Source organism: Petaurus breviceps, unplaced genomic scaffold, assembly GCF_028583685.1.
Source record: "Petaurus breviceps papuanus isolate PSGF00001 unplaced genomic scaffold, PetGlider_PUasm1.0 174, whole genome shotgun sequence".
Lineage (NCBI taxonomy): Eukaryota > Metazoa > Chordata > Mammalia > Diprotodontia > Petauridae > Petaurus > Petaurus breviceps.
This window is the reverse complement of record NW_027185761.1, coordinates 31,149,200-31,175,137: the sequence shown is the minus strand read 5'-3', so window position 1 is coordinate 31,175,137 and position 25,938 is coordinate 31,149,200. Positions and strand designations below refer to the sequence as shown.

Here is a 25,938-nt window from a genome sequence, read left to right as displayed (position 1 = left end):
ATGAGATAATGAACATAAACATTTGCACACCTTAAAACTCTCTATCCTTATTGCATATCATCATTATTAAGATGTACTTTCTTTTGTTTTAATTATTGAACACTATATATCATAAGCTCCCAGAGAGTAGGGTCAACCTGAGCAATATATATATAGCCCTCAACCCTTCCCAGGAGCTCTTAGACACTTTGGGGATACTTATTAAACTTTTGCTTCACTAATTAGAACAAAAGACTCCACATACGCTTTTATTTCTTGTTTGAATTATACCTCTCTCCTTTCCAGTGCTCCTCCTTCTCTTTGTCTTCCTCCTACACACTTACACATACCCATACACAACAGAGAAATGGTAACCCCAGGAAGGACATTCCCAGAGAAGATAAACTCCCACAAATTTGAGAGAAGATGCCCCCAAAGTTACTAAACTGTGTGTACCCTTTAACCTGGGAATACCGCTATTAGCTATATATACCTAAGGAAAACCAAGAAAGAGGGAAAGGACCCATATGTATAGAAATGTCTATAGCAACTTTTTGTCATGTCAAAAATACTGGAAATTTAAGTGGTGCCCATCAGTTGGCAAATAACTGAATATGTTATAGCATATGTATGTGATAGAATGCTATTGTGCTGTAAGCAATTATGAAGGGGATAGTTTCAGAGAACCTGGGAAGACTTTTATGAACTAACGCAAAGTGAAGTGAACAGAACCAAAAGAGCAGTTTATACAATAACAACAATATTGTCAAGACCAACAACTTTGAAAGACTTAGGAACTTTGATCAACACAATGGAACCAACCACAGTACCAGAGGAGTCATATTGAAACAGTCTATCCATCCCCAGATAGAAAACTGATGGACTCAGTACAATTTGAAGCAGATTTTTTTTATATGACCAATATGGGAATATGTTTTGCTTGATTTTTTATATATTTTTGTAATGGGTTTTGTTTCTCTTGCTTTCTCAATGGATGGGGAAGATGGAAGAGAAAAAAACTTGGAACTGAAAATTAAATTTAAAAAATAATAATAAACTAAGTTGAGAATATTCACTTCCTTAAAGAGAACCTTAAAGAATTCCTAAGTCTAGTGTATATGTGTGTGTGTGTGTGTGTGTGTATAATGAATGTTCCAACTTCAGAGTTAATATTGGAGCCATTTCTGTGTTTCTGAGAGGTTCTTCTTGACTTAACTGGTGATTATATTTTTCCTTGTCGAAATGATGAAAGGGATAAGATTAACTGATCTGACTGAGAGCACTGCACTAAAAGCCTGTGCTTTTCTTCCCTGGTAGCACTCCTTTTTCTGCCGGTTGACAGAGGATAAAAAGTCAGAAAAATTCTTTAAGGTTTTCTATGACCGAATGAAAGTGGCCCAGCAAGAAATCAAGGCAACAGTCACTGTCAACACCAGTGACTTGGGGAATAAGAAAAAAGACGATGACCCAGACAGAGATGCCCCATCACGTAAAAGAGGTAAGGCCCGAGACTTCTTTGCATATGTGTCTGTTAATTCTGTTGGCTTGAATATAAAGTACCATGTTAGTGAGTTTATTTTATGAGCTTTCACTGCTTCTAAGATTAGACATGATTAGACAGGAAAGTTATGAAAGTGATGTCTTTCTAGTTTGAGTTTTCTAGTGCTCCCTGGTTATTTTGTAGAAACAATTAATAAAGGAACTTGAGTTAAATCCTGTTGTTTTGAGGAACTTACCCTCCTTCCTGAATCGAATAGATTAGAACTGTTCATAAGATGTTAAGCTGGGAGGCCAGCTTATTTTGGGTTTTTTTATATCCTGAATACCTAGCACAGTACTTTAAGAGTACATAATAGAGATTTAATATGTTTGCTGAATTAACTTGAGCTGGAAGGGAACTTAGATTTAGCCCAACAGCCTCAAATTCCAGATGAAAAAACCCTCAAGTCACACCTACTAGTCAGCAATGGAGCCAGAACTGCCCAGATTCCTCATCAACAAGTTCTCCACCCTCAACCACTGTTACTTATCCCACACAACACTGCTGAAACATTCTCCTTTGCTTCTATCATACATATTAAAAGACCAGTTTTGAAGAATCCTTTCTTGATCAAAGTTAGGACCTGGCTGGTCATAATAGGGGATTTAGAGAACTTACCTTGTGTGTATCTTGATTGTCTTTTGATAGAAACAGATAAGAAACCTATTCTGAAACTTCATTGTAAACTGCTAAGTTCAAATAAAATGCAGGGATGTTTTAGGTTCAGTCCAAGCTAACTTTAGCATGAAATATCAGTCCATTCTCCAGCTCTGTGACTCTCTAGAAAGGACACAAACTTTGGTGATAACTAGACTATTCTTCTGAAGGCACAACTCTAATCAAACCACTCTCCACCTTGAAACGTTCAGGGGCTCCTCATTTCTTTTTTGAAAATTAATTTATTTTTAGTTTTCAACATCCACTTCTATAAGATTTTGAGTTCTAAATTTTCTCCCCCTCCCGTCCCTGCCCCTTCTCCAAGATTGCAAGCAGTCTGAGGCTATATATATATATATTCATTCATAGTAAACATATTTTCACATTAGTCATGTTGTAAAGAAAAATTAGAAACAATGGGAGAAACCACGAGAAAGAAGAAACAGACAAAAAGATAGAGGGCAAATTGTATACTTCGATCTAAATTCAGACTCCATAGTTCTTTTTCTGAATGTGGATGGCATTTTCCACCATGAGTCTTTTGGAGTTGTCTTAGATCCTTGTATTGCTGAGAAGAGCTAAGTCTGTTAAAGTTAGTCATCCCACAATACTGCTGTTACTATGTACAATATTATGGTTTTGCTCACTTCGCTCATCATCAGTTGATGTGAGTCTTTCTAGGTTTTTCTGGGTTTTTCTGAAGTCTGCCTGTTCATCATTGCTTATAGAACACCTACTCCATTCCATTCCATTCCATTCATATACCACAACTTGTTTAACTACTCCCCCCAGTTGATGGGCATCCTCTCAATTTCCATTTCTTGGCCACCAGAAAAAGAGCTGCTATAAATATTTTTGTACAAAGATGTCCTTTTCCCTTTTTTTGATCTCTCTGGCATACGGACCTAGAAGTGGTGTTATTGGGCCAAAGGGCATGCACATTTTTATAGCCCTTTGGGCATAGTTCCAAATTGCTCTCCAGAATGGTTAGATTCACAACTTCGCCAGCAGTGCATTAGTGTTTTCCCACATCTTTCCCAGCATTTATCATTTTCCTCTTTTGTCATGTTGGGCTCCCCATTTCTTTCCAAAGGCATTTTAGTCCTAGGAGCTATATTTTAAGAAGCACATTAACAAATTGGAACGTATCCTGAGGAGGGCAGCCATAGTAGTGAAAAGCCAAGAGATGATGTCCTTCAATCAAAGAATTTGAAGAAACCTGGAGATGGTTAACTTGGAAAAGAGACGTGATAACCGTCTTCAAGTATTTGAAGGATTCCCATGTGTAAGGAATTATACTTGTCCTTATTTGCCCCAGAAGGAAAAGTTAAGCACCATGGGTAGAAATTACTGATGGACAGATTTTCTAAAAGGAAATTAACTTCTTAACAATTAAAGCTGTCTAAAACTGAAATGGAGTGCTTTGGTAGCTGGTTGGTTTCCAGTCACAAAAGGTAGGTTACTGAGTGACCTATTATTAAGGAGATATAGTACTATTTAACTGTGACTCAGGCAATAATGACCTCTTGGGGCCTTTCCACTTCTGTGATTGAATGACCTTGACCTGACATTGAAGACTCTCCATAATCTGACGATACCCTGCTCCCCTAGCCAACCTGCAGGTTTTTTCCCTTCATGTAGTTTGTATTCTAGCCAAGGCCTTACTACCCGTTGCCCAATTTCATCTTTCCCTCTCCAATCTCCATTTATCTGTTATCCCTAGAATGAAATTTTCCCTCTAGTTTTCATTCATAAATCCATTTCAGTTGTTTCTTCTTCTGAGGACTTGATGATAAAGGACTTTTAGCCTCATGATTTTTCAAGCTATACATGACCTCTCTTAGGAGGTGTAGTATGTAGAACACTGTATTTGGAACCTAGAAGAACTGAGTTCAAAGCCCACCTGTACCTTTCCCAATTGCATGACCAAGGACAGGAGCCTATTTTCTCATTTATAAATGAAGGGCTTGGACTAGGTAGCATCCAGGATCCTTTGATGATCTGTCTCCCTCCTTGAATCTCTGTTACTATTTTGGTGCTGTCCTGTGGAATTATATTCTCATTTGAATTTTGGTTTGCTACACTAATTAGAACAAAATACTCAGCTTATGCTTGTTTTTGTTTCTTATTGGGATCATACTTCTCTCCTTCTTTCCAGTTCTCCTCCTTCTCCTCCTACACACACACACACACACACACACACACACACACACACACACACACGTGTGTATATATATGTATGCATGTTTAGGCTCTCCTCCTGGATCATAAATTTCTTAAGAAGAGAAACCCCCTTGTTTCATCTTTGCTTCCCCAGCATCTCGTCTAGGGCCCCATATGTAGTCAAAGCTCAATAAATGTTTGTTGAGTTTAGAACCCAGCAGTTCCTCTTAAGATCATACCATTTGTCATTTAAAATGTGTTCTAGCAAAAGAGCCTTCAACCCAGATAACAGAAGAGGTCCGAGACCAGTTATTAGAGGCCTCTGCTGCCACCAGGAAAGCTTTCACTACCTACAGGAGAGAAGCTGATCCTGAAGACCACTTCCCTTCTGGAGAAGGTGGAACCCAGGCCACACCAGACAAACCCAAAGATGACCTGGAAATGAGTGCCGTGATCACAATCATGCAGCCCATTCTCCGTTTCTTACAACTCCTCTGTGAAAACCACAACCGGGATCTTCAGGTAGGAGGGCAAGCGAGTAGCTGACGACACCAGACATCCCATATTTGTGGTGTTCCTGATCTGGGTTTCTTCCCCTAAAACTCTTAGGACTTCTTTCAGTTCCTTTTGGTTCAGCTGTATGTGTCACTTTAGCCAAGAAGTTAGAGACATGAGCAGTTCTCTAAAGTGAAGGTTTCAGGCAGCTTTATTAGGTAGGCCTAACATGGTCTAATGTGTGTGTGTGTGTGTGTGTGTGTGTGTGTGAGTATGTGATTCCTTAAGAGAGAAGCAGCCTAAACCATGGGACTCCCTCATAGCACCTTTCTCTAATACCTCAAATATAGGGCCTTAGGAAAGCCATCCCTCACACAGTTGCCCCAGAGACCCAAGGTGGCTGTGCACAAGAAACTATTCTAGCCTAGAGTTTCTCAACCTTTTGGGGGTCATGGACCTCCCCGACAGTTTGAAGCCTATGCACCCCTTCAAAGAATTAATGCTTCTAAGTGCATAAAAGAAAATACATAGAGTTACAAAAGAAACCAATTGCATATTGGAAGACAATGAACACATTTTTTTTTTAAGATGGATCCCAGGTTAAGAACCCCAGGTGCAATCCATAGCTGGCAAGGTAGAAAAGGATCCTTTTAAAATCTTTGCATCGATTTCCTCCAGTATGCACTGTCCTTGGTGGCACAGAGACTAGAATGCCAGATTGGAGTCAGGAAGGCATGAGTTCTGATGCTGCTTCAGACACTTAAGAGCTGTGTGACCCTGGACAGGTCACTTAACTTCTGTCAGCCTCAGTTCCTTCGTCTGTAAATTAGGGATGATACTAGTACCTGCCTTGTAGGGTTGTTGTGAGGATCAAATGACGTGATATCTCTGTACCGCTTAGCAAGCCTTACAGTGTCCTTACATAAGTCCTCGTTCTTATTGATGTTATTATAATGGTCCATAGACTGGTTCCAGATAATCTGCTGTGGGATTTCACTTTCCCTTGTGCATGTAGGAGATTTTGTGCATGATCTATTATGGCACAGGGGTGATGATGGAAGAGAAGCAATTGTCCCACTTGTCATTTGTGAACCCAGATGATGAAATCTTGCTTGAATGACACACAATATTGCCACTGCTGGGAGGCTGCGTCCAGCACTTGGTACAATACGTGACACATAGAAGGAATTTCAGAAGTGATTACTGATTGATTGTTTGAAGTCAGATTTGTAAATTAAAAAGACCAATTTGGAATTTTGACATTTGGTAGCAATTGCAGCTACTTAGGAAAAGTTAAGTTAAAAAGAAAGCACCTAAAAGACTTTGGTTCTTTTTTTTCTGGTCAGTTGCATAGCCTCAGCCTCTGTGCGGATTGGCTTTTGTGCAAAGCAGAATGATTTTTTGTTTGTTTGTTCTGAGAGAGGTGTGATCTGTGATTTGTCAGGACAGTTGGTTATAGGCCATTCCTGATGCCATTGGTCACAGGGAAGGATGGTGGAGACAGTATAAACATAGCTCTGCCCCTCGACTGGGAAAACAAAGTGAGCGCTCTTGATTATTAATCACTAGGTCCCCTCTTCATGTGGTGGTGGGACTCATTATTATAATGGCCAACAGGAATTGAGTTAGCTCTGGGCAGTGAGCAGGTACTTAGCTGTCTTGTTCGACATCTCCGTTTGTACTCTGACCTCAGGTTCTGCAGAACAATAATACTGAAATCCCAACAGCCGCATTCTCAGCTGATGACCCAAGCCTTCCTTCAGTTCTTGGGCTTTACTTTTTCTGTGAAAGCTTGAAGGGCTAAAATCAGTAGCACATTTAATTGTGGTTCCTTCTTGACATCCCTCTCATTGATTTGCCCTGCAGTTTTCTCATTCCTTTTCTTCTTCTCCTCCTCCCACCTACCTCCAAATGCCATCCTAACAATATCTAAAAGAAGAAGTTTTAAGTTCATAAGGCATTTTCGGCCAACTTGACTGTTATGTCAGTCTTTATAGCCAAATTTCTCTTATGGTAAATTTACCTCTTACATGAAATTGCTTTGTGGTAAGATTCTGTTGAGTCCCTCTGTAACCAAACTGCTTTAGGTGAGCCCTGTGGAGGAACCACAGAATCCTTATTTCTTCTCTATGGTAAATATTCATCTTATAAGGTTCCACTGCAGCTCAGTAAAAGGATCCATATATGTTAAAGATCATCCTGACCCTTCTCCCACTAAATTTAAGAATCCCTTCCTATGTCATCGGCCTCTCCCTGAATAACAGCAGTGATGTGAAACTCATTACCCAATTAAATGTTTACCATGGGGCAGACATTATGCCAAATCCTAGAGATACAAAGAAAGGTAAAAAGCAATCATGGACCTCAAGGAGGCTCCGTTTTAATGGGGGGAGGGTATATGAATAGAAGCATAAAAGATACATTCATCCTGGATGGAAGGCAGCCTTAGCAGGAAAGGTGCTAGTAGCTGGGGGGTCAGGAAGGCCTTCTGTGGAAGGTGATATTAACAGTTCTAGTTAGAAAAAAAATGTTTTTGTCGTTAACAAAAGATTTATTTGCAATTTGGAACATAAGCTCTCCTTGTCTAGATATTGCCTTCATTTATATGTGTGACCAAGCAGGGGCAGAAAATGGGCTTATCTACCACGTGAATTGCTTAAACATGGGTACAGGACTCTCAGATGAATGAATCTGAAGCCTTACATTGAGAAGGCTTCCCCAAAAAGCTTACTTTTCGAGGTTTAAAAGAATGAGGCTTGTATCTTCCATAGAATTTTGATATTTAGGGTTCAAATAGTGTGTACAAGTTATTCCTTGAAGGGCTATACAATAGGTACCTTTGATACATTGCAATATATGGGTCTCCTTTCCAGCCCAGTTTTTTTCCCCCCAAGAAGTTTAATTTTTTTTTATATGAGGATATGTTACCTGATGTAAGAGTCTTCTACTCCTTGACCTGTCTTGGGAGTTGCTGACTACAAGGTTGGTTGTTGGGTTAGAGTTTGTTAGAAGGAGATATTCTGGGAGGTTTAACTCACCACAAGAAAGAGAATTAGTGTCATAATATCTCAGAATTGAATGGATCCTCAGAGAATAAATAACCTTCCCTCTACATATGGGCAAATAGCCTTTTAGCCTTTGTCTTAAGACTTCCTTTGAGGGATGGAGAACTCACTACTTTCTGGGGTAGCCCATTCTAATTTGGGCTAATTTTTATGAAGTTACAAGTTGGGTTAGGAAAACAGTGGTATCTTTGAAATAGTTTTTTCATCTCATTTTAATTAGAGTAATCCTCAATTTTTTTCTGTAATGAATATTCTTCTTAGATATGGATCAGTCAAAATGAAAAATTCCAATTTTACCAAACTATTTATTAATAGTTTTGTCACCTTTAACTTGAAGTATTCAGGAATTCCTTGTGAAGGACTCTTATTTAACTGCTTTACATGGTGTATTTTTTACTTCTTTGATTCTTCATCTGTTAAGTCAGTTTCCCCTTTCCCTCCCCTAGGTTAACAATTATACCTGATGGACTATTTTTCATTGAAGTTAGCAAATGTATGCCTATGGCAAATCTTAGAGAAGTGTAAGAAAAAAAATTGCAAGAGTAGCACTAGGCAGAGATTCACGTGCTCTCTAGACAAAGAAGGCTAAAAAGTTAGAGGGAAATGGGATCCTCAGTTTAGCAGGAAAGATGGTAGTTAGTCACTAGGAAACACAGTTAAACTCGAAGGTGATAGAGAACACTTCCCCTCCCAGCACTGATTGAGGGATAATCCTTCCAGAACTACACAAGGTGATTTCCCAGAGTCCTTAGCAGCCCTGAGATTCTGTGAATTTAGAATAGTGCTTCTTTTGGACCAGGAATCTCCTTCCTTACTATAAACTTCTCTTACATTCGGTTAATACTTGTGAAAATCATCTGAAGTATGTCAGTGCAGGGAAACTGATCTGCAGGCAAAGGCTACTCCTCAACTGTGATTTTCTTTCAAATTGAAATTTAATAAGAGGTAGCATCTCTCTTTCTCCTCACAGAAAGGAAAAAAGTAACCACTTGAGGTAATCAGTTAGCAATGCAAGTTACTTAGGAATTTGAAAAGGGATTCAGAGTGTCATAGAAATCCAGTTTTGGTTTCTTTTATGAGGTTTTTTTTTTTGTTGTTGTGATTGGTTTAGCAGTCAAGTGTTAGGAACCTCTTTAGAAGGAGCCGGATGGCACAAGTTATATTGAAGCTTTGGAAGTATAGGAGCAAATAGGCTTTAGAATTCATTCTATGGGGAATGTCATTATAAATTGAATTTCTATCATTTTCATAATTTTTCATAACAATAAAATTTTTTCCCTTATGAAATCAGACTTGGATTAATGTTAATGATTTTGCATTCTTCCAAATGTCTTGTTGATAGCCACAGGCCCAGAAAGTAGCAATTTTGTAGCTAGCAGTAAAAACAATCAAGAAACCATATGGTACGTAGAGCACTGGGCTTGTTATCAGGGAGCCCTAGGTTCAAATCCCACTTCTGACACTTATCAGTGGGGAAAAAAGTCTCTCTACCTTTGTATACTTCAAACTTTCTAAGTCCTAGATGAATGGTGATATGCATTGGTATAGGGAGTTCCCTCTATCTCCTTTTGTGGGAGATTCCTGCAAAGTAATAAAATTACAGATCAGATAAACTCCTCTGGCATTTAAAGGTTTCTTCAGTCTGGTACCAGCCTGCCTTTCCAAACTACTTACATGTTACTTCCTTCCCCTATATACAGCTCTCTGTCTCCTTGCCTTTCTGTCCCAGAAGCATAATCCTTCCTTACCTCCACCTCTAAGAATCTTTCATCTCCTTCAAGATTTGGCTCGAGCTACACAAAGCCTTTCCTCATCTGCCTCGCTACTAACACCTTTACTCCAGATTTTCCTTGTCTTTGTTATGTGTATATTTTGAATAGAACTTTATGGGAGGCATTGCAACTGAGCAGAGAGAATGTGGACCATGAAGCTAGGAAGACCTAGGTAGGCTCCAGGCCTTCCTCTGGCACATATTGGTTCACATATCAAGGCCTTTGGACCTGTCCATGCTCTAGGCAACTCTTCAAGGGGACCTTTCTCCAGCTGTAGAGAGAGGTTCCTTATCCATGATTTCCCTATGCCAGTGAAATCATAAATCTGGTCCCTATCCTATGCCCTGTATATGATCTCTCCCTTAATAAAATGTAACCTCCTTGAGGGCAGGGTTTGTTTCATTTCTGTCACTATGTACCATTGCTTGATAGTGCCTGGTACAAAGGAGGGCAGTGTTTAATGTGTGTTTTGTTTTTCTGATTGATTTGATGAATCGTATATAAAAACTGAAGCATGAGGGATTAGGGAAATAATGTGCTTAATGAGCTTAATTGCAGTGGGTTACCGAGGAAGGTAATTCTCTTCTTTCTTCAGTGATTAAATATGATCTTATCAGTGGTATCTTATTATAGAGCAGGGGTTCTTAACCCAGGATCCAAGGACCCCCCAAAGGATCCATATATAGGTTTCAGGGGACTTAAGTAAGAAAAAATAATTACATCGTTATTTCAGTGTAGTTGGTTCCCTTTGTAAGCTTTTATATTGTATTTTAAAAATAATATTCTACGAAGGGATTCAGAGTCTGCCAACAGATCCCCAACATGGGTATCCTTGCCTCCCATGTAGCCACAGCTCAGGAGATCTGCCCCAAACCTAACACATTCAGACCTGCCTTGAGCAGGAAAGGGTGAGCCAGATTTCTGGGCTTCTTGCATATGTGTGTGCTAGCACTTAGCCTGGGCTGCTTCCCTAGAAGGGGAGGGGACCTTTACCAGTGACTTAGCAGCTAAGCTTATGTCACCATTTGCTCATCAGAACCTCCTCCCTCTCAGCTTGGTCCTGTAAAAGAATCTTGGATTTAAGACTGAGTGTGTGTGTGTACATACATGTACATACACGTATGTGTACGAGCGTGTGCATGAGAGCACACACACTCAAGCATATCTGTGTCCATGGCCAAGCAAGGGGGTAAGAAGTGGGCTGGGAAATGAGATAATGTAAGGAGACAGTAGGAGTGTGAAGTGAGTGCTCACAGAGAAGCCAATCTCCCCCTCATCTGATAGAACAGTGTCTCTTCTGAAAACTAGTCATATTACATAACAGCCACTACCAGCAGTCTGCTTATTGGAGGCCCCATTTTTATTCTCTGTTCAACACCGTGCTGAGTCATTGTTCATAATTGCTGACTGTCCAAACTAGAATACCACCATATTCAGAGAGCCTAATGAAATGGCACCATAATAACTTTCTAATACTCTGTCTCCACCTTTCTTCTCTCCCCCTTTGTCCCAACTCTCTCTGTTCCACTGAAAATAACCAATTCCAGAACTTTCTTCGTTGTCAAAACAATAAAACCAACTACAACTTGGTGTGTGAGACATTGCAGTTTCTGGATTGCATTTGTGGGAGCACGACCGGAGGGCTTGGACTTCTTGGCCTGTACATAAATGAGAAGAATGTTGCACTCATCAACCAGACCCTGGAAAGTCTGACTGAATACTGTCAGGGACCTTGCCATGAAAATCAGGTAATCTAGAAGAAAAACAACTCCATCTTTAATTAGGAATAGCAGCTCTAACGCTGAGTCAGACGGCAAGATCTCTAGCAAGCATCTCTCTTTTGGCTTGGGGAGTAGCCTTCCTTTTCTTAGGAATTGAGAAATATTATCAGTGACCTGTTGCTCCTGGAAATTTTGACAGCCTGAGGCTGTGGAAACTTACTCAGTCTACTTTGTAAAAATTTTCCATATCTTTGCTATTATAAGGACTCTTTACCTAAGTGCAAGTGAAAATAAGTGCTATTTAAATTAGAATAATCTACAGTGTACCAGCCATCTAAAACTAAATGTGCTGGGCCCACCTGATAGCTGTTGCTATCAGAAGGTGACCTCTCCCCCAAGATGTTTCAGATCCCATAGAAGATCTAATAAGTACTTACAAACCCATGAAACAGAATGATTAAGAGACAGCTAGCTGGCACAATGGATAAAGTGTCTACCTGAAATCAGGAAGAACTGAGTTCAGATGTGGTATCAGACCTTAGCTGTGGGACTCAGCAAACTGCTTAACCATCGCTTCAGTTTCCTTGTCTACAAAATGTGGATAACAAGAACACCTACCTCCCAGGGTTGTAAGAATCAACTGAGATAATAAATGTAAAACATTTAACACAGCCCCTGGTACATAAGAAGTGCTATTTCAATATTAGTTATTGTTACTACTTCTGATTTATGTTAGGTTGTATGGTATAAACTAAAGTATTATCAAAATTCTGAAAAGGAAAAGATTACTGAAGTTTGAAATTAACTGAGGCAGTGATCACGGCAGAAATCAGTCTTAAGCTTTGCCCTTTATGCAAAGATGGGATTTAGGTTAGGATCCTTGGGAAATTTCCCCCAGTATGCTCTTTACCTGGTAGTAACTCACTGCTTTATATACCTTGTAAGACTTAGGAATCTGTGTGATTCTGACCTGTGCTGAGTATTCAGGTCTCTTTGAGAGACTAACAAAATTCTAGCCACAATAGCCATATTACCATCACAAAAGAAACAGGAAACAGTTTTTATAAAGAGTTCTTCTCAGTGGCCAAATGAAAACTCAATTGAAAATCTGGACATGGGATGAACTAGGGAATTGAAATACATGGAGTTTGCTTATATGGATGGAAACACTCAAGGGCTGGGCAACTCATTGCTGTGTATTAAAGTATATTTTATTAAATGTGTAAATGAAAGGGAAACAGTTAAAAAGGGGTTTCCATTCCTGAGTGCTTCCTAAGACATACTTAAATTAAAATGAATGCAGTAAAACAGAGTGGTGTAGCACTGGGATCAGGCAGGAGGTATGTCTAATATCTACAAGGGAATTTTGCTATCATTTCAGAATTCCATTGCTACTATACAGAACAGAGCAAAAGCCTGCCTACAGGATAAAAGCAGTCTACCAAAAGTTTGGTAGCAGATTATTAATCATGATATGTTGTCATTGGAATAGCAGGCTTATTCCCCATGTTTGGTACCTCTTTTAAACTCTTAGGAGAAACTAGACTGCTTCAGTCAAACTGAGACCTCTTAGAGACCTTGGCTTGAAAAGGCCAAGGTCCCCCATTGCATCCTGGGCCATCTACACTTGTCCTGACTGATATCTGGTCACTAGTCCCAGATGGCTCCGGAGGAGAAAATGAGGCTGGTGACTTTGCACAGCCCTCCCTCACTTAAATCCAATTCACTTGTATGTCATGGCATCACCTCCCTGATGTCATGGTCCTCTTGGAGAATGAAGAACAAACAGCAAGAGAAACTATCATATGTGAAAAGCAAGTTCTCATTAGAGATTGAAGCACCTTTGGGGGTGAGGTGTAGAAGGGAAGGATCAATAATCCAGTTTCAGTAACAGAATATATTTTCTGAACTGTTGAAGTTGGACATGACCATTCTATTGTTACAGTACTAAGGGACTTTCCTGAGACTTTTTTGTACATCATTCAGCTGTTTACTGTTAATTCTGAAACTAGAGATTTTCATCTGTCTTATTTTTTTTACCACTTTCTCACGGAAAATTTGCAGCTCTCCCCCCAGAAACATTATTGGGGGGGGGGAAATGATGACTGTCCATTTTGGTTAGGGGTGGTAATAAACATTGTGTCAAAATAGCAGTTTAGTTTGTTGATTTTTTTTTACATTTAATTTATAATTTTTTTGTGTGTTTGTGTTCTCAGAACTGCATAGCTACTCATGAATCCAATGGCATTGACATAATCACAGCTCTAATCCTGAATGACATCAACCCTTTGGGAAAGAAGAGGATGGATCTTGTATTAGAGCTGAAGGCAAGTTATAATTGCAGAGTGAAAGAGAGAGTTAGGAAGATGCTGTGCCTCTGCCTCAACTAAGAAAGTCGTCTCCCATGAAAACAAATGGATGGATTAAATTAGAGACCAAAATAAAAGTTCTGAGCAAAATGGAATATTTCCATCCATCATTTCTAAATAAAGACCTTCTGCCTGGATATCCCTTGTTTAGTCCCATGACGTGACCTCACTTTGTAAAGCAGAAATACCCATTTTACATGTCATTCTAGAACCAAAAACATTGCTTCTAAGAGCATCAACCTAAAACAATGGAAATTCCATTCTTGTGATGGTATCTGATATTTTTCCCCTTGCTTGGTCAGTGGAGGGGTATTATACATCAGGCTGTTGGGGGATGAGGAGGAAGCAGGTGCTTTAGGTTGGCGAAGACATGCTTTGACATCTCGATTTCTTTTTTTTAGCATTTTAGTACACAGTGGGTGTTTAGTAAATGTTGTCTTAAAATCATGGCAATCATAGCATAATAACCAGGAATGTATCCTTGGGGTCTGTGAAGTAGCTTCACTAGATTTGCCACAGATGACTTTCACTAAATGGCAGATCTTAAGCTATAAGTGACATTTTGGCCACTTAATGTAGCAAAGTGGTCCTGATGAACGAGGGCATGCCTCCAAAGTGTTGACATTACCACCTCACCTCTCAGGTATCTAAGAAAGGAGCAGTGGTCTCTATATTATATTTAGGAGCTGGCCACACTTTCTGAGGGAGGGGGAAGTATTCTAGGGATGTCTTCATGTCTCTGAGAACCGACCCTGCAAATCAACTAGATGTTTATAATGTACATTTTAAAAAAATCTTAGTGATTTAAAAAAAAATTCTTCTTGGGCACATTTCCTATTGAATTCTTGTCCATATTCAGGGCATGTTGTAATTTGTCCCTGTCTTCCCCTCATTGGTTCCCAGGACTTATTAATTATCTTGAGCAGTCCTGAAACTCATGTGAAATACACAGCAGAGAAACGGGCCTGCCTCTCCAGTATGTCACAGGAAAGACAGGTCGTTAATAAAGGGTTTGACACTGAGATAACTCTTAGGAGTGGCAAGGTCCTGCTTGTTTCTGCTCCAGCGTTTAAAAAAGAATAATTGGAAGCAGTAGTTGACAATTTTTTAAAATATAATTTTAGAGTGACTTTTTTTTTTGCTTTTTGGTCTTCCTAATTAGACAAATTGTATTAAAAAAAATTAGCCTGAATTAAGCAGCAGATTATTACTCCTCAGCTTCTAGTTTGCCATTTATCAACAGTGTGAACTGCAAGTAGCTAAAATTAATTGAGGATGTGAAGCACCACCAGTCAGCATTAAGTGGATTTTGCTTATAACAGAGTAAGTTTACCTATTAGAGAACACCAGGGACATTCTTCCTCCACTCCTCCCACAGGGGAAAGGTCACCATTTGTCAAGACAGCAAGTTGGTTGAACTGGCATGACCTTTTGCTGAACTAGAATAGCTTTTGGTCCTGTATCTAAGAGGCTAAAACCAGTTATGAAAATTAGTGTTGAACCGGGCACTGAAATTAGGCCCAGACATAAGAAATCTAGTATGCTGGCAAATGATGGATTCCAAGTAACTGGAAAACCTGATTCAAGCCCTACTCCTTTTCCCTGTTGATATTGATTGTAGGATGGTCATCAGAATATTGGTGATGAGAATAACAAGTAGCAATGATTGACATTTGCTTAGGGCTTTAAGGTTAATCTTTTCAACCATTGTCATATGTGAGCCGTACAGGAGCCCTGTGAGATGGTGCTGCAGGGTATGATTCCTCCCATTTTACAGACAGTCTGGGAAGAGTGGATGGCAGTGCTTGAAGGAAGTGAATCATTTTTGTCCATTATCTTTGGAGAGCACTCCCACAGAAATGGGTGTAGTTGAGTTTTCCATAAGTGGTGTGTCCCAGTGTGTGGTAGCAGGGATATGTAATCTTCACATCTACTTTTAAAATTCTCTTCTTAGGTAGAAATGCTCTTACATCAGGGTATTGAGAAATGAGGCCAAACAGTTATGCAGAAACTTGGCCCGGATCTGACCTGTGTGCGCTCTCCGTATGTTCCTGTGAGCTGAAAGTCACGTGGACCTGGGTGAATATGATCTTACCCAGAGGTCAGCCATGTAGTAGAAAGTTCAGCCCATGGCATCGTCTCCATGGAGTCACAAAAGAAGGGCAATGCCTGTCCCTTTAACTGGGATGCCAATCTAAGGGTGGCCTTTTTCTGCAGCCAATGACCTATTTTTTCTTCTCTTTTTTTCTTCAATTAGAACAATGCCTCTAAATTGCTCCTGGCCATCATGGAGAGTAGGCATGACAGTGAAAATGCTGAGAGGATATTATACAACATGAGACCAAAGGAACTGGTGAGCGTTGCTTGTGAGATTGACCTGCACATCCTACCTGCTGACTTAACTCATCATTGAAGCCCCTGGCAGTGGGCTACTCACTGTCGCCTCCGTGTGCTTTGCATTTCTGTGTCTCTGCACCTTTGCTCATTCCCTTTCAAGCCCTGCCTGCTGAGATCCTTTCTTCAGTGTTGGACTGAGCCAAGATCGCATCCACAGGCACTGCCTCTAGCAATGCAGATGGCAGCCTGGTCGTGCTTGCCTGTCCTGTGTATGTAGGTGTCCTTTGGGTGGGCCACTCAGTGTATCAGGGCCTTTCTCTAGGACTCTTAGTACTTCATGGATACCAGTAGCACTCACCAACAGTCCATTAGTTGTTTCCAGTTTTTGCTGCATGACTGATCCATCTTCTCTTATGAGCATACATTTCTCTGCTAATATCCATTGTCTACTTCTCCTGTCTGGCTCCCCAGTATGGCTTGTACATGTCCATTCAAGCTTCTTAATGGCCCTTTGGATAATCTGTATCTTGAAGCTGTCCTACATATTATTTAAGATCCATTTCCAGTCCCATCTCCTCCAGGAAGCCTTCCCTGATTTCCCTCATCCCCAAACCAGATATGACCCTTCCTTTGAGGTCGCATAGCACTTCTTCCTTTCTCAGACACTCATCATAGATCATTTGGTATGATTTCTCTGTGTATGTGTCTCATCTCCCCTATTATATTGCAAATTCTGTCTCATCAGCCTTTGTATCTACCGTAGCACAGTGCTTTGTACTAGGGACTTAGTGTTGAATTTGAATTTGACTAAGGAAAGATTACATTAAGAAGATAAGTGGAAATATCCAGATCCTTGGACTTTCAGGGAAGCCATCAGAGTCACACAAAAAAAATAAAAGGAAGCATATTAGTCCACTGTCTTGGGCAAAGAATGTAAACTGTCTCCCTGTAGTGATGGCAATCTGCCACCTCTCTTTGGGTCCTCTTCAGTAAATCTTACTGAAAGCACTTTCTTTATAATTCCCTATTTCCTTATCTAGGCCTGTGACTACATGTGCTAGTATTCTTGCACAGCACTGAAAAATTAAGCTTCCTGAGGCTGGTACTGTTCATGTAACTGGGGGTGATCTCCATCAGTTCTCTGGTACCAGTAATAAGTTATCTTTATTATAAAGAGAACGTGGTTCACGGGGATATTTTGAGGAATTATGCAAACTACTTGCTATGATTTCCAAGGAGGAAAAAGGTCTCACCCAGATTTGGAGTTAATGTAGAAAACTGTGAGACTAGCAACAGACAGCAACAGTGGTTGAGTTGATTTGGAATCTGCGCTGACCTGCATGTGCCTTCTGCTACCCCCCACCCTGCCGTAATCTCTGAATAAACCACCAATGAAAACGAAGGTAATAGATACAGAGCCCCCTCGTTTAACATACAAAGAAACTGAGGCCGGAGCGGAGTTAGTAACTTTTCCAAGGTTACATAGGTAGTAAGTAGCAGAGACAGGATATAAACTCATGTCCTCTGACTCTATTGATAAGACACTCATGATAACACAGCCCAGAACTCTAGTCTTCGTGCTTACCAAAACGCTTCTTTGCAAGTGTGGCTTGTCTGTTAGTTATACCACAGCACTGTTGATATCACCCCGATCTCTCTAAGGTCAGAGTGGAATGTCATAAACCCTCAGAAGGATGTGCTCTCGAGATTTATGTAAATGCTGTTATAATGGCAAGATGGAAGGGAGGGGGCAAGACACAGAAGACAGGATTTGTCAGCTTAAGAAGAGGAGCCTGTTCCTTCCCTGCCTCTCATTGGGCCGACAAGGAGGTCCATATAAAACTCCTGGCACTTGTCCCCTGACTTGTTATATCATGAATGGGAAGTGCCATAGTGGAAAGTGTGAGCCCCTGGTTGCCATTTGCCCCCTTGTGGTTGGAGAGTGCCACTCCCTAGAATATAGTAGATATCTGGCCCTTGTATTAAACTCCCAGTTATCTAGAACTCAAGTAACCAGAGAACTCAAGTATACATAACCCTTTTGGGGGATATGTCCTCTGAACTACATTCGAAAAACAGAATTAACTAATAAACAAACTGATAATGTGAATTTATTTTTTAAAAATCTCTTTCCAGGCTGTGTCCTGGGATCAGTAGAAATGCAGCCCATTCTCTGTTTTATATCCAGTCTTCCATGTTTGGGTAGAGAATTAATTTTTTTTTTGTTACAATGATGACAACAGGGCCATTCTATCTTCTGAATCATTAAAGATTAATAATTCAGTACAGTTTTTGCTTTAGTTGTTTTGTGTTCTAGTTATTTGAACATGAATAATACATCTGTGACAAATATGATAACTCAATAAACTAGAATATTCATTTAACCAAAATATCCATTCTTTTAACATGCTGGGGAAAATGGACATTTACTTTATTTTACCCTAGGGCATCTGAAAATGGATCGATTTAATTGATAATATTCATTGAATTGACTAAAATGTAGACTATAGCAAAAGGTCTCCTCACCATTATGTCAATTTGAGGTAGGCCCACATTTTTTCCAAGCAGAAATTTGACTTTCTTAACCTGACATGTAGGTGGAAGTCATCAAGAAGGCATACATGCAGGGTGAAGTGGAGTTTGAGGATGGAGAAAACGGTGAGGACGTTGCTGCGTCTCCCAGGAATGTGGGCCACAACATCTACATTTTAGCCCATCAGGTAGGACAGACCGCCTCATACGCATTTCTTGTTTGCAAGGGCAGCCTTCCATTAAGCTTCACTGTATTGTTGGGAGCCCATCCTTTGAATCCATTTTTGCAAGTTGACCAAACTTACTGACTCCTGAGGTTTTGAGTTCTACTATTCCTATTTTCAATTATAGTATGACATCCCCTTCTTATGAAAAGGAATTCTTGTATCATTGAAGACATTTAACACCAAGAAACCTCCTTTTTTTCCCAGTGATCTTTTATCTAGAGAATTGAAAGGTTTTTTTAAAAGTACTGAAGTGATCCTTTCTTAATTATCTAAAAAAATAAACACGAATTTCTTGATTCCCTTTGGAGCTCCTTGGCCTTCAGACTTTTGACTTTGTGGTGGTTTTAGTAGCAAATAGTACTCTGTACCTCAGCAACAAGGAAGCCAATTTCCCAACTGTGCTCCCAGGTTTGTTTTGATTTTAAGACAGCCTTCCCAAATGTTGGCATATCTGTGTTCTGTTTTGAAGCACTTTCTCCATCTCTGGTGAGCATCACCCACAAGTGTGCCTGTTGGATAATTACTTTTCCCTTCCCTTTCACCTGAGTAATCCAATTAGACTTGTTATCCCTAGGTATTGGCATTACTTGTTGTTCCTAGTGTATAATAACGACATTGCACAGGCTGCTGCCAGCCTCTTAAATGATAGGCATATTTACAATGGGACTTTTTTTTGCATATTGCTGGAGGTGAAAACAATCAGTATTCTGCTTTTTAAATGGAATTGAAAATATGGATGTCCCCCAGGGAGCCAGACAGTGTCACCACCATTATAAAATGGTGTTTTTTTAACACCATTTCTTCCCCACCTCCTTGTTTACCCGCATCTAGCCATCCAGGGGAGCTTTCAAAATGTTTAGATTAGAAGAGGATCCAAGAAGTACTGAAATTTTTTCCTCTGCCAGGCTAAATAAGACTGGGGCAAAGCAGGACTCAGTGTGGGCAAAAGTGTTCTGTACTCTGTTCTGATTGATTCCCAAAATAAACTTTGTGTACATAGCACCTAGTTGGAATATAACAAGTCTCCCATCACCTTTGCCCTTCTGCTAACAACTTTGTTGGTTATTATGTATTCTTCGTACCAAGATTTGAAATGAATATGTGTGTTCCTGTTATAAAGAGAAATTGGGTCTCTCCTATTCCTTCCCCCCACCCCTATTCTTGTATTCCAGCTGGCTCGGCATAACAAAGAACTTCAGAACATGTTGAAACCCGGAGGTCAGGTAGAAGGAGATGAAGCTCTGGAATTCTATGCCAAACACACAGCACAAATTGAGGTAAAAAAAAAAAAAAGTACAGCGAGCTTAAAGTGGTTTTAATTAAAGGACTTCAGAGGGACCTGGAAATCCATTGTTAAACCATAGATGGTTTGAGCTAGAAAGAGATCTAGAGATCAGATGGTCCATCCCCTTCTTTTTTATAGATGAGGAGAAACTAAGGTCAGGGTCACACAACTTGTTAATAGTAGAGCTAGGAATCCAACCCAGGTCTTCTGAATCTTAGCCATGTGGTCTTTCCCCCACTGTACCATTCATCTCAGGGGTCTTTTAAAAGCCAACTGCTTCCCTAGCAAGTCAAAGGATTATTAGCCAGCCTTTGATCATGAGATAATAGACCCAGAGAATTTAGAAAAAATACCCTCTCACTATCGGAGCCAATATTTGAACCAACCAACAGTCAAGGCCAATGGTCAGAAATATCCTTAGGTGATATTTTAAATCTGTGGACCATCTTCCTAAATTGACTAATTCTGTTGACTCTTTCACCAAACCCTTGTAGCCATGTTGACTGACCAAATCAGTCTTGTGTTAAATGGCTGTTAAATTATCTTTAGAGCCATGGTCATATGAGCCTATGCCTGGAAACTGTCTTAATTGGGCCTGATCCTCTGGACCTTGACTGAGATGATTGCCTTTAACTCAAGAGAGGCCTCAGCTGTTCGAATTAGAAGGGACTTTAGAGAGAGATCATCCTGCCCAGCCCCTTCCTTTCAGAAATGAAAATGCTGAGACCCTAAAGGAAAGGGACTTGCCCAAGATGCGAAAGTGGCAAAGCCGTGGCCGGACTCATCTCCTGACGTGTACCCTTGTCATTGGACCAGTGTCACAGAAACTCCAGATGAAGAAAAGCGTTCTTATAGACAGTCAAGTGGCCAGTTATTTTCCTTCATTTTGTTCTCCTGCCTTCTAAGGATATGTGCTTAAAATTGAAAATACATTTTAAACTACAATCATTGATCCAGTATTAAACTAGGAACATTATATACATAATATATATGGTATTTAATACATTACATACATAAAATATTAAAAGGTATCCTTGGACTCTGACTCTCGAACCACCTGGGCTCTGATAAGTGAGTTTCTTCTATTACCTTGCCCGGGCTGACTATCACCATACTGTGCCTCCCTAGGTGTGTCCCACCCTCCCTTTCTGTCTTCCCTTTATATATTGCTCCCTTCTACCCCGCCAGTCTGTCTTATAACCTCTTTGAGGGCAGGGGCTGTTTTGGTTGCCTGCGTTTGTATTACTAGCATTAAGCCCAGTCTTTGATCTCTTTGAGAGAATAGACCCAGAGAATTTAGAAAAAATACCCTCTCACTGTTGGAGCCAATATTAAGTAAGCATGGTAAGCACTTCACAAATGTTTTATCTCTCTGAAAGAATTAGGTCATTGGCAAGGTTTCAGTGAAGGTAAATGTAGAATGCAAGCTCTTTGAGGGCAGCAATTATTTTATTTTTTTTCTTTGTCTCCCAAGCATGTAGGACAGGGCCTTGCATATGGTTGTTGGCCTAATAAATGCCTGATGATTAATTGATATACCTTCTGTACTTTGCCCTGGTTAGACTGTTCTGAATATCACATTTTAGGAAGGACATTGACTCATTGAAGAGTAGGCAGCTGGGATGGTGAAAAGACTAGAAAGAATGATGGATAAGGATGTGTTGAAGAAGTAGAGTGTTTTAGCCTAGAAAAGATTTGGTTGGGTGGCAGCAGGTTATAACTGTCTTCAAGTACCTAAAGGCTATTAGATTTCCTTGGTTTGTGTCCTGGGAAAGAGCTATGAGTGGAAGTTGCAGGATCAGAGTTTCGACTTCATATAAAGAAAACATCCTAGTTATTAGTACTTTCCAAAGATGGAATAAATGCCTTTGGAACATAGTGAGTTCACCATCACTTGCAGTCTTCAGATGGAGTCTGGACGAGCGTCTGTTATTCAGACCTAATTTGAACTCCATAGTGCTGAAGTCCCTTCCATCTCTGAAGCCCTACAATTCTTTGACTTCAGGTATTCCGCAACTCTTGAACTTTTGGTTATTATATCAGGCTCATTTGAATATGAATTCAAAAGAGCAACCTCTTCAATTAAATCATTAGCATAAAATACTAGTTTATCAAATCTGAAGGTTTGTGGTTTATAAAATAATAATTTTATGGATTCTCCAGAAATTTCTATTTCAACCATCCTAGGACTTAGAATGGCCTTAGGTATTAAACCCTTTAAGCATTAGGACCCTTTTCTTTCTACCTTCCAAAGCTTAATCCAAGGTTAGGAATAAAGAAGCGCTTGACAAATGGTATTAAGTTAATCATTTGATCTCATGCCTCTCTTCCAGATTGTCAGGTTAGATCGGACAATGGAGCAAATAGTCTTCCCTGTGCCCAGTATATGTGAATTCCTTACCAAGGAGTCCAAACTACGGATATATTACACCACTGAGAGGGATGAGCAGGGGAGTAAAATAAATGACTTTTTCTTGCGATCTGAAGACCTCTTCAATGAAATGAATTGGCAGAAGAAGCTGAGAGGTAGGTTAGAACCATTTGCAGAAATGTGTTACACTAATAAACTCAACAACAGCCTTGTGGGGTCATTAGTTAAAGTATTGCTCCCATCTTACTGATGAAGAAAAAAAGCTTCCCAGTGGTAGGATGACTTGGCCACAGACATGGAGACGTCGGGGACAGGATTCAGACATAGGTCTCCCGAATCTCAGGTTCAGTACTCTAGCGAGCTGCTTCAGTAGACAGAGAGGTCACCTAGTGCATTTAGTTTCAACATTCCAGAGGGTGAAGCTAGACTCGAAAGCATGTTTATCCCTGAGGGTGGAAGGTTTGTGGTTTACCTCTGAGCACCACTGATACTCACCTTGGAGTTCTCTCACTGACAAGTCAGTGATCAGAGTCCTGGCCAGAATGTTCTGCAGTCGCCATCATCATCATCATCTTTCATTTGGTGAAATCTGATTGAACAATCCCCGAGAAGGCATGAATGCTACTTGCAGTATCTTGCTTTTTAAAAACAAAAGCAGCTACCAGGTACAAACCGAAGCCAGGTTTTTGGATTCACAAGGCAAGGCTCTTGAGCAAGAAAGTTAGGTGCTTTCATTTCTCATTTCCTAGCACACCTGCTAAGGAGATTTGGGCATCTCCCCCCTCGCAGGCTACCTGGGCTATTGGACTCCCGTAATTGTGTCGTTTTATAGGCCGTGGAATTGTTTGCACATTAGATGTGTCAGAGCTAATGAGTGAGTCCCGTTTGAAACGCCTGACGATCAGATGGAAATTACATGTTTAAAACACTTTTATAGGGGCTTTCCCAGAGGGCTGCTCAGCTCGTGGTTTTCATTAGTTTTTTAATGTGGACCTTGAGCACTCAGCACCAACTGATGCCACAGACTTGAAAGGATTTGTCTGGGTTTGTGTCTCTTAGTCTGCAACTGAGTTTTTATTGGAAAACTCAGGTTGAGATTTTGGATTGGGTTTGATTTCCTTGTCTTTCAGTTCTTCTGGTTTTCCTCCTTCCTACGGGTCCAGGTGGGAAGTGGGGTGAAAGAGGGAGCCGTGTTCTTTGGTTCCGGCTCTCTTCAAAGCTCAGCTCCCATGCCGTCTCCTGCTGCAAGGGCCTTTCCTCATGTCAGGCCTCACTCCTCACCCCCATCCTCTTTGTTCACTTGTAGATAGTTTATATTTACTTATCCATACACATGTGGTCCACCCCATGCAGGATGTTTGAGGGTACAACCTTTGCTGTTGTAGCCATGGTACCTGGCACATGGCAGACATTTCATATTCACATGACCTATTGAATGAACTGTCCCACCATATTGGTCCTCCGATCATAGCATTGGGGCTGGAACCAGAGGTCTTGGTCCAACCCTCTCTTATTTAGTCCAACCCTCTCATTGTATAGATGAGGGGACTGAGGCTCAGATAAAGTATCCGTCCCAGGCTCACTGAGGTTTAAGGGGAGAGCTGAGATTTGAACCTCCTAACTCCAGGTTCAGTGTGCTTTCTTGTGTATCAGGGTCCCTCTTCTCCACCTCCTTTCTTCATTCATTCCTTCCTCCTTCCCCTGAGCAGCAGATAGCTGAGGCAGAGCTATCAGACTCGTCTTTTTTCCCACCTCAGGACTGGCCTTAGTCTCTTACGGTATTTTAGCACAATACTTAGAGAGATCTGTGGCCCAGTTGGCATCCATGCTCCTTCCCATCCCTGCCTTCTCACCCTCTTCAGTCTCATCTGTGTCTCCTCCAGAGGATGGGGCAGATCCTCTGGATGCTGGCCTCCAGGTCTGTTAACATCTGCTGAATATCCATGATCTCTCCTCCTCTCCCCTGGCCAAACTCTTCCTGATCTTCTCTCTTATCAGCTCACCATCCACCATATACTGAGGCTACTTACCCCCCGCCCCCACGTATCCTGCAGTGAGCCTAAGCTCATCCCAAGAACCTGGTAGTGAAAGCAGATGCTTACGTGGGGCTTGACGGTTTGTGCAGTAATTTCCTCACACCAGTCCTGTGGTAGGTAGGGAGGAGGAGGATTATTAGCCCATTTTTTTTTCATGTGAGGAAACTGAGACACAGGGAAGTTCAGTGACTTGCCCATAGTCACTAGTCTAGTATCCATTTCTAATGATTCCAAGTCGAACTCACTTTTTTTTTTCTTTTTGGAGGGGGAAAGGTAGGGAAATTGGGGTTAAGTGACTTGCCTAAGGTCACACGGCTAGTTTTGTGTGTGTATGTGTGTGTGTGTGTGTGTGTTAAGTGTCTGAGGTCAGATTTGAACTGTGCCACCTAGCCACCCCTCAAGCTCACTTTCCATCACATAATATTGCATCTCACTAAATGTTAGCCTGAGTCAGAGCTCTTACAAATCTCAGTTTCCTCCTCTGTGGGCTTATAGCTAGGGCTGTTATGGAGCTCAGATGAGATAGTATTTGTAAAGTACTTTGTAACCTTTAAATCCATTTACATAATAGTTGTTAGTATCAGTATATTCTGTCTCTAATGGAGGCACCAGAATACCTTTTGGAGGAGGTGTGGCTATCCTCTCTGACATCAGCCTCAGTAGGATAGGGATATCCTATGAGAAGAGGCAGCTAGCTGGGGGAAGGGGTAATCAGTATGTTTACCATCTAGGGGAGAGATGGAGAGAAAATTTGGAATTCAGAATCTTGTGGAAATGAATGTGGAAAACTAAAAATAAATAAACTCTGGGGAAAAAAAAGAGGCAGCTAGGTAGTGCAGTGGTTAGAGCCTTGGACTGGGAGTCAGGAAGACTTAAGTTTGGTCCCACCACACACACTTACTAGCTGTGTCACCCTGGGCAAGTCACTTGACTTCTGCCTCAGTGTCCAGATCTATAAAATGGGGATAGTAATAGTACCTACCTATCAGCATTGTTATAAAGATCAAATGAGGTATTTGCAAACCTTGTAATGCTATAAATGCTAGCTATTGTTACTATCACTAATAGCCTTTCCCCTAATAACCTATTAGGATTTGACCATCTATTTGTTTATGAGTCATTTGTGAGTTACCATGGTGATACATCATCTCCTTTGATTGTCACAACAACCTTATGAGATCATTGCTGCCAATACTGGTCTCCTTATGTCATTCACGACATCTTTATGAACGTGGCAGCACGGTGTCATAGCGGAGAAAGTGCTAGATCTGGAGCTGGTGAGTCCCAGTCCTGCCTCCCACACTTGTTCAGTAATCCTGGGCTTGCCTCAGCCGCAGTCACCTCCCCTGGAGTGTAAAGGCGTCTGTCTGATCTTGTGGTCCCATGTTT

The 25,938-nt window shown here is 40.7% G+C and overlaps 1 protein-coding gene across 1 annotated transcript in view; it reads left to right on the top strand.

Annotated features, from left to right (window-relative positions):
- ITPR1 (inositol 1,4,5-trisphosphate receptor type 1) overlaps positions 1-25,938 on the top strand; it is a 393,216-nt gene that overhangs the window by 298,673 nt on the left and 68,605 nt on the right. The window contains exons 45-52 of the mRNA XM_069084059.1: positions 1,297-1,477; positions 4,605-4,861; positions 11,219-11,419; positions 13,609-13,719; positions 16,019-16,114; positions 18,696-18,818; positions 20,030-20,134; positions 22,476-22,668. Of these exons, the coding sequence (XP_068940160.1) occupies positions 1,297-1,477; positions 4,605-4,861; positions 11,219-11,419; positions 13,609-13,719; positions 16,019-16,114; positions 18,696-18,818; positions 20,030-20,134; positions 22,476-22,668 (1,267 nt within the window). The remainder of the gene's footprint in view (positions 1-1,296; positions 1,478-4,604; positions 4,862-11,218; positions 11,420-13,608; positions 13,720-16,018; positions 16,115-18,695; positions 18,819-20,029; positions 20,135-22,475; positions 22,669-25,938) is intronic.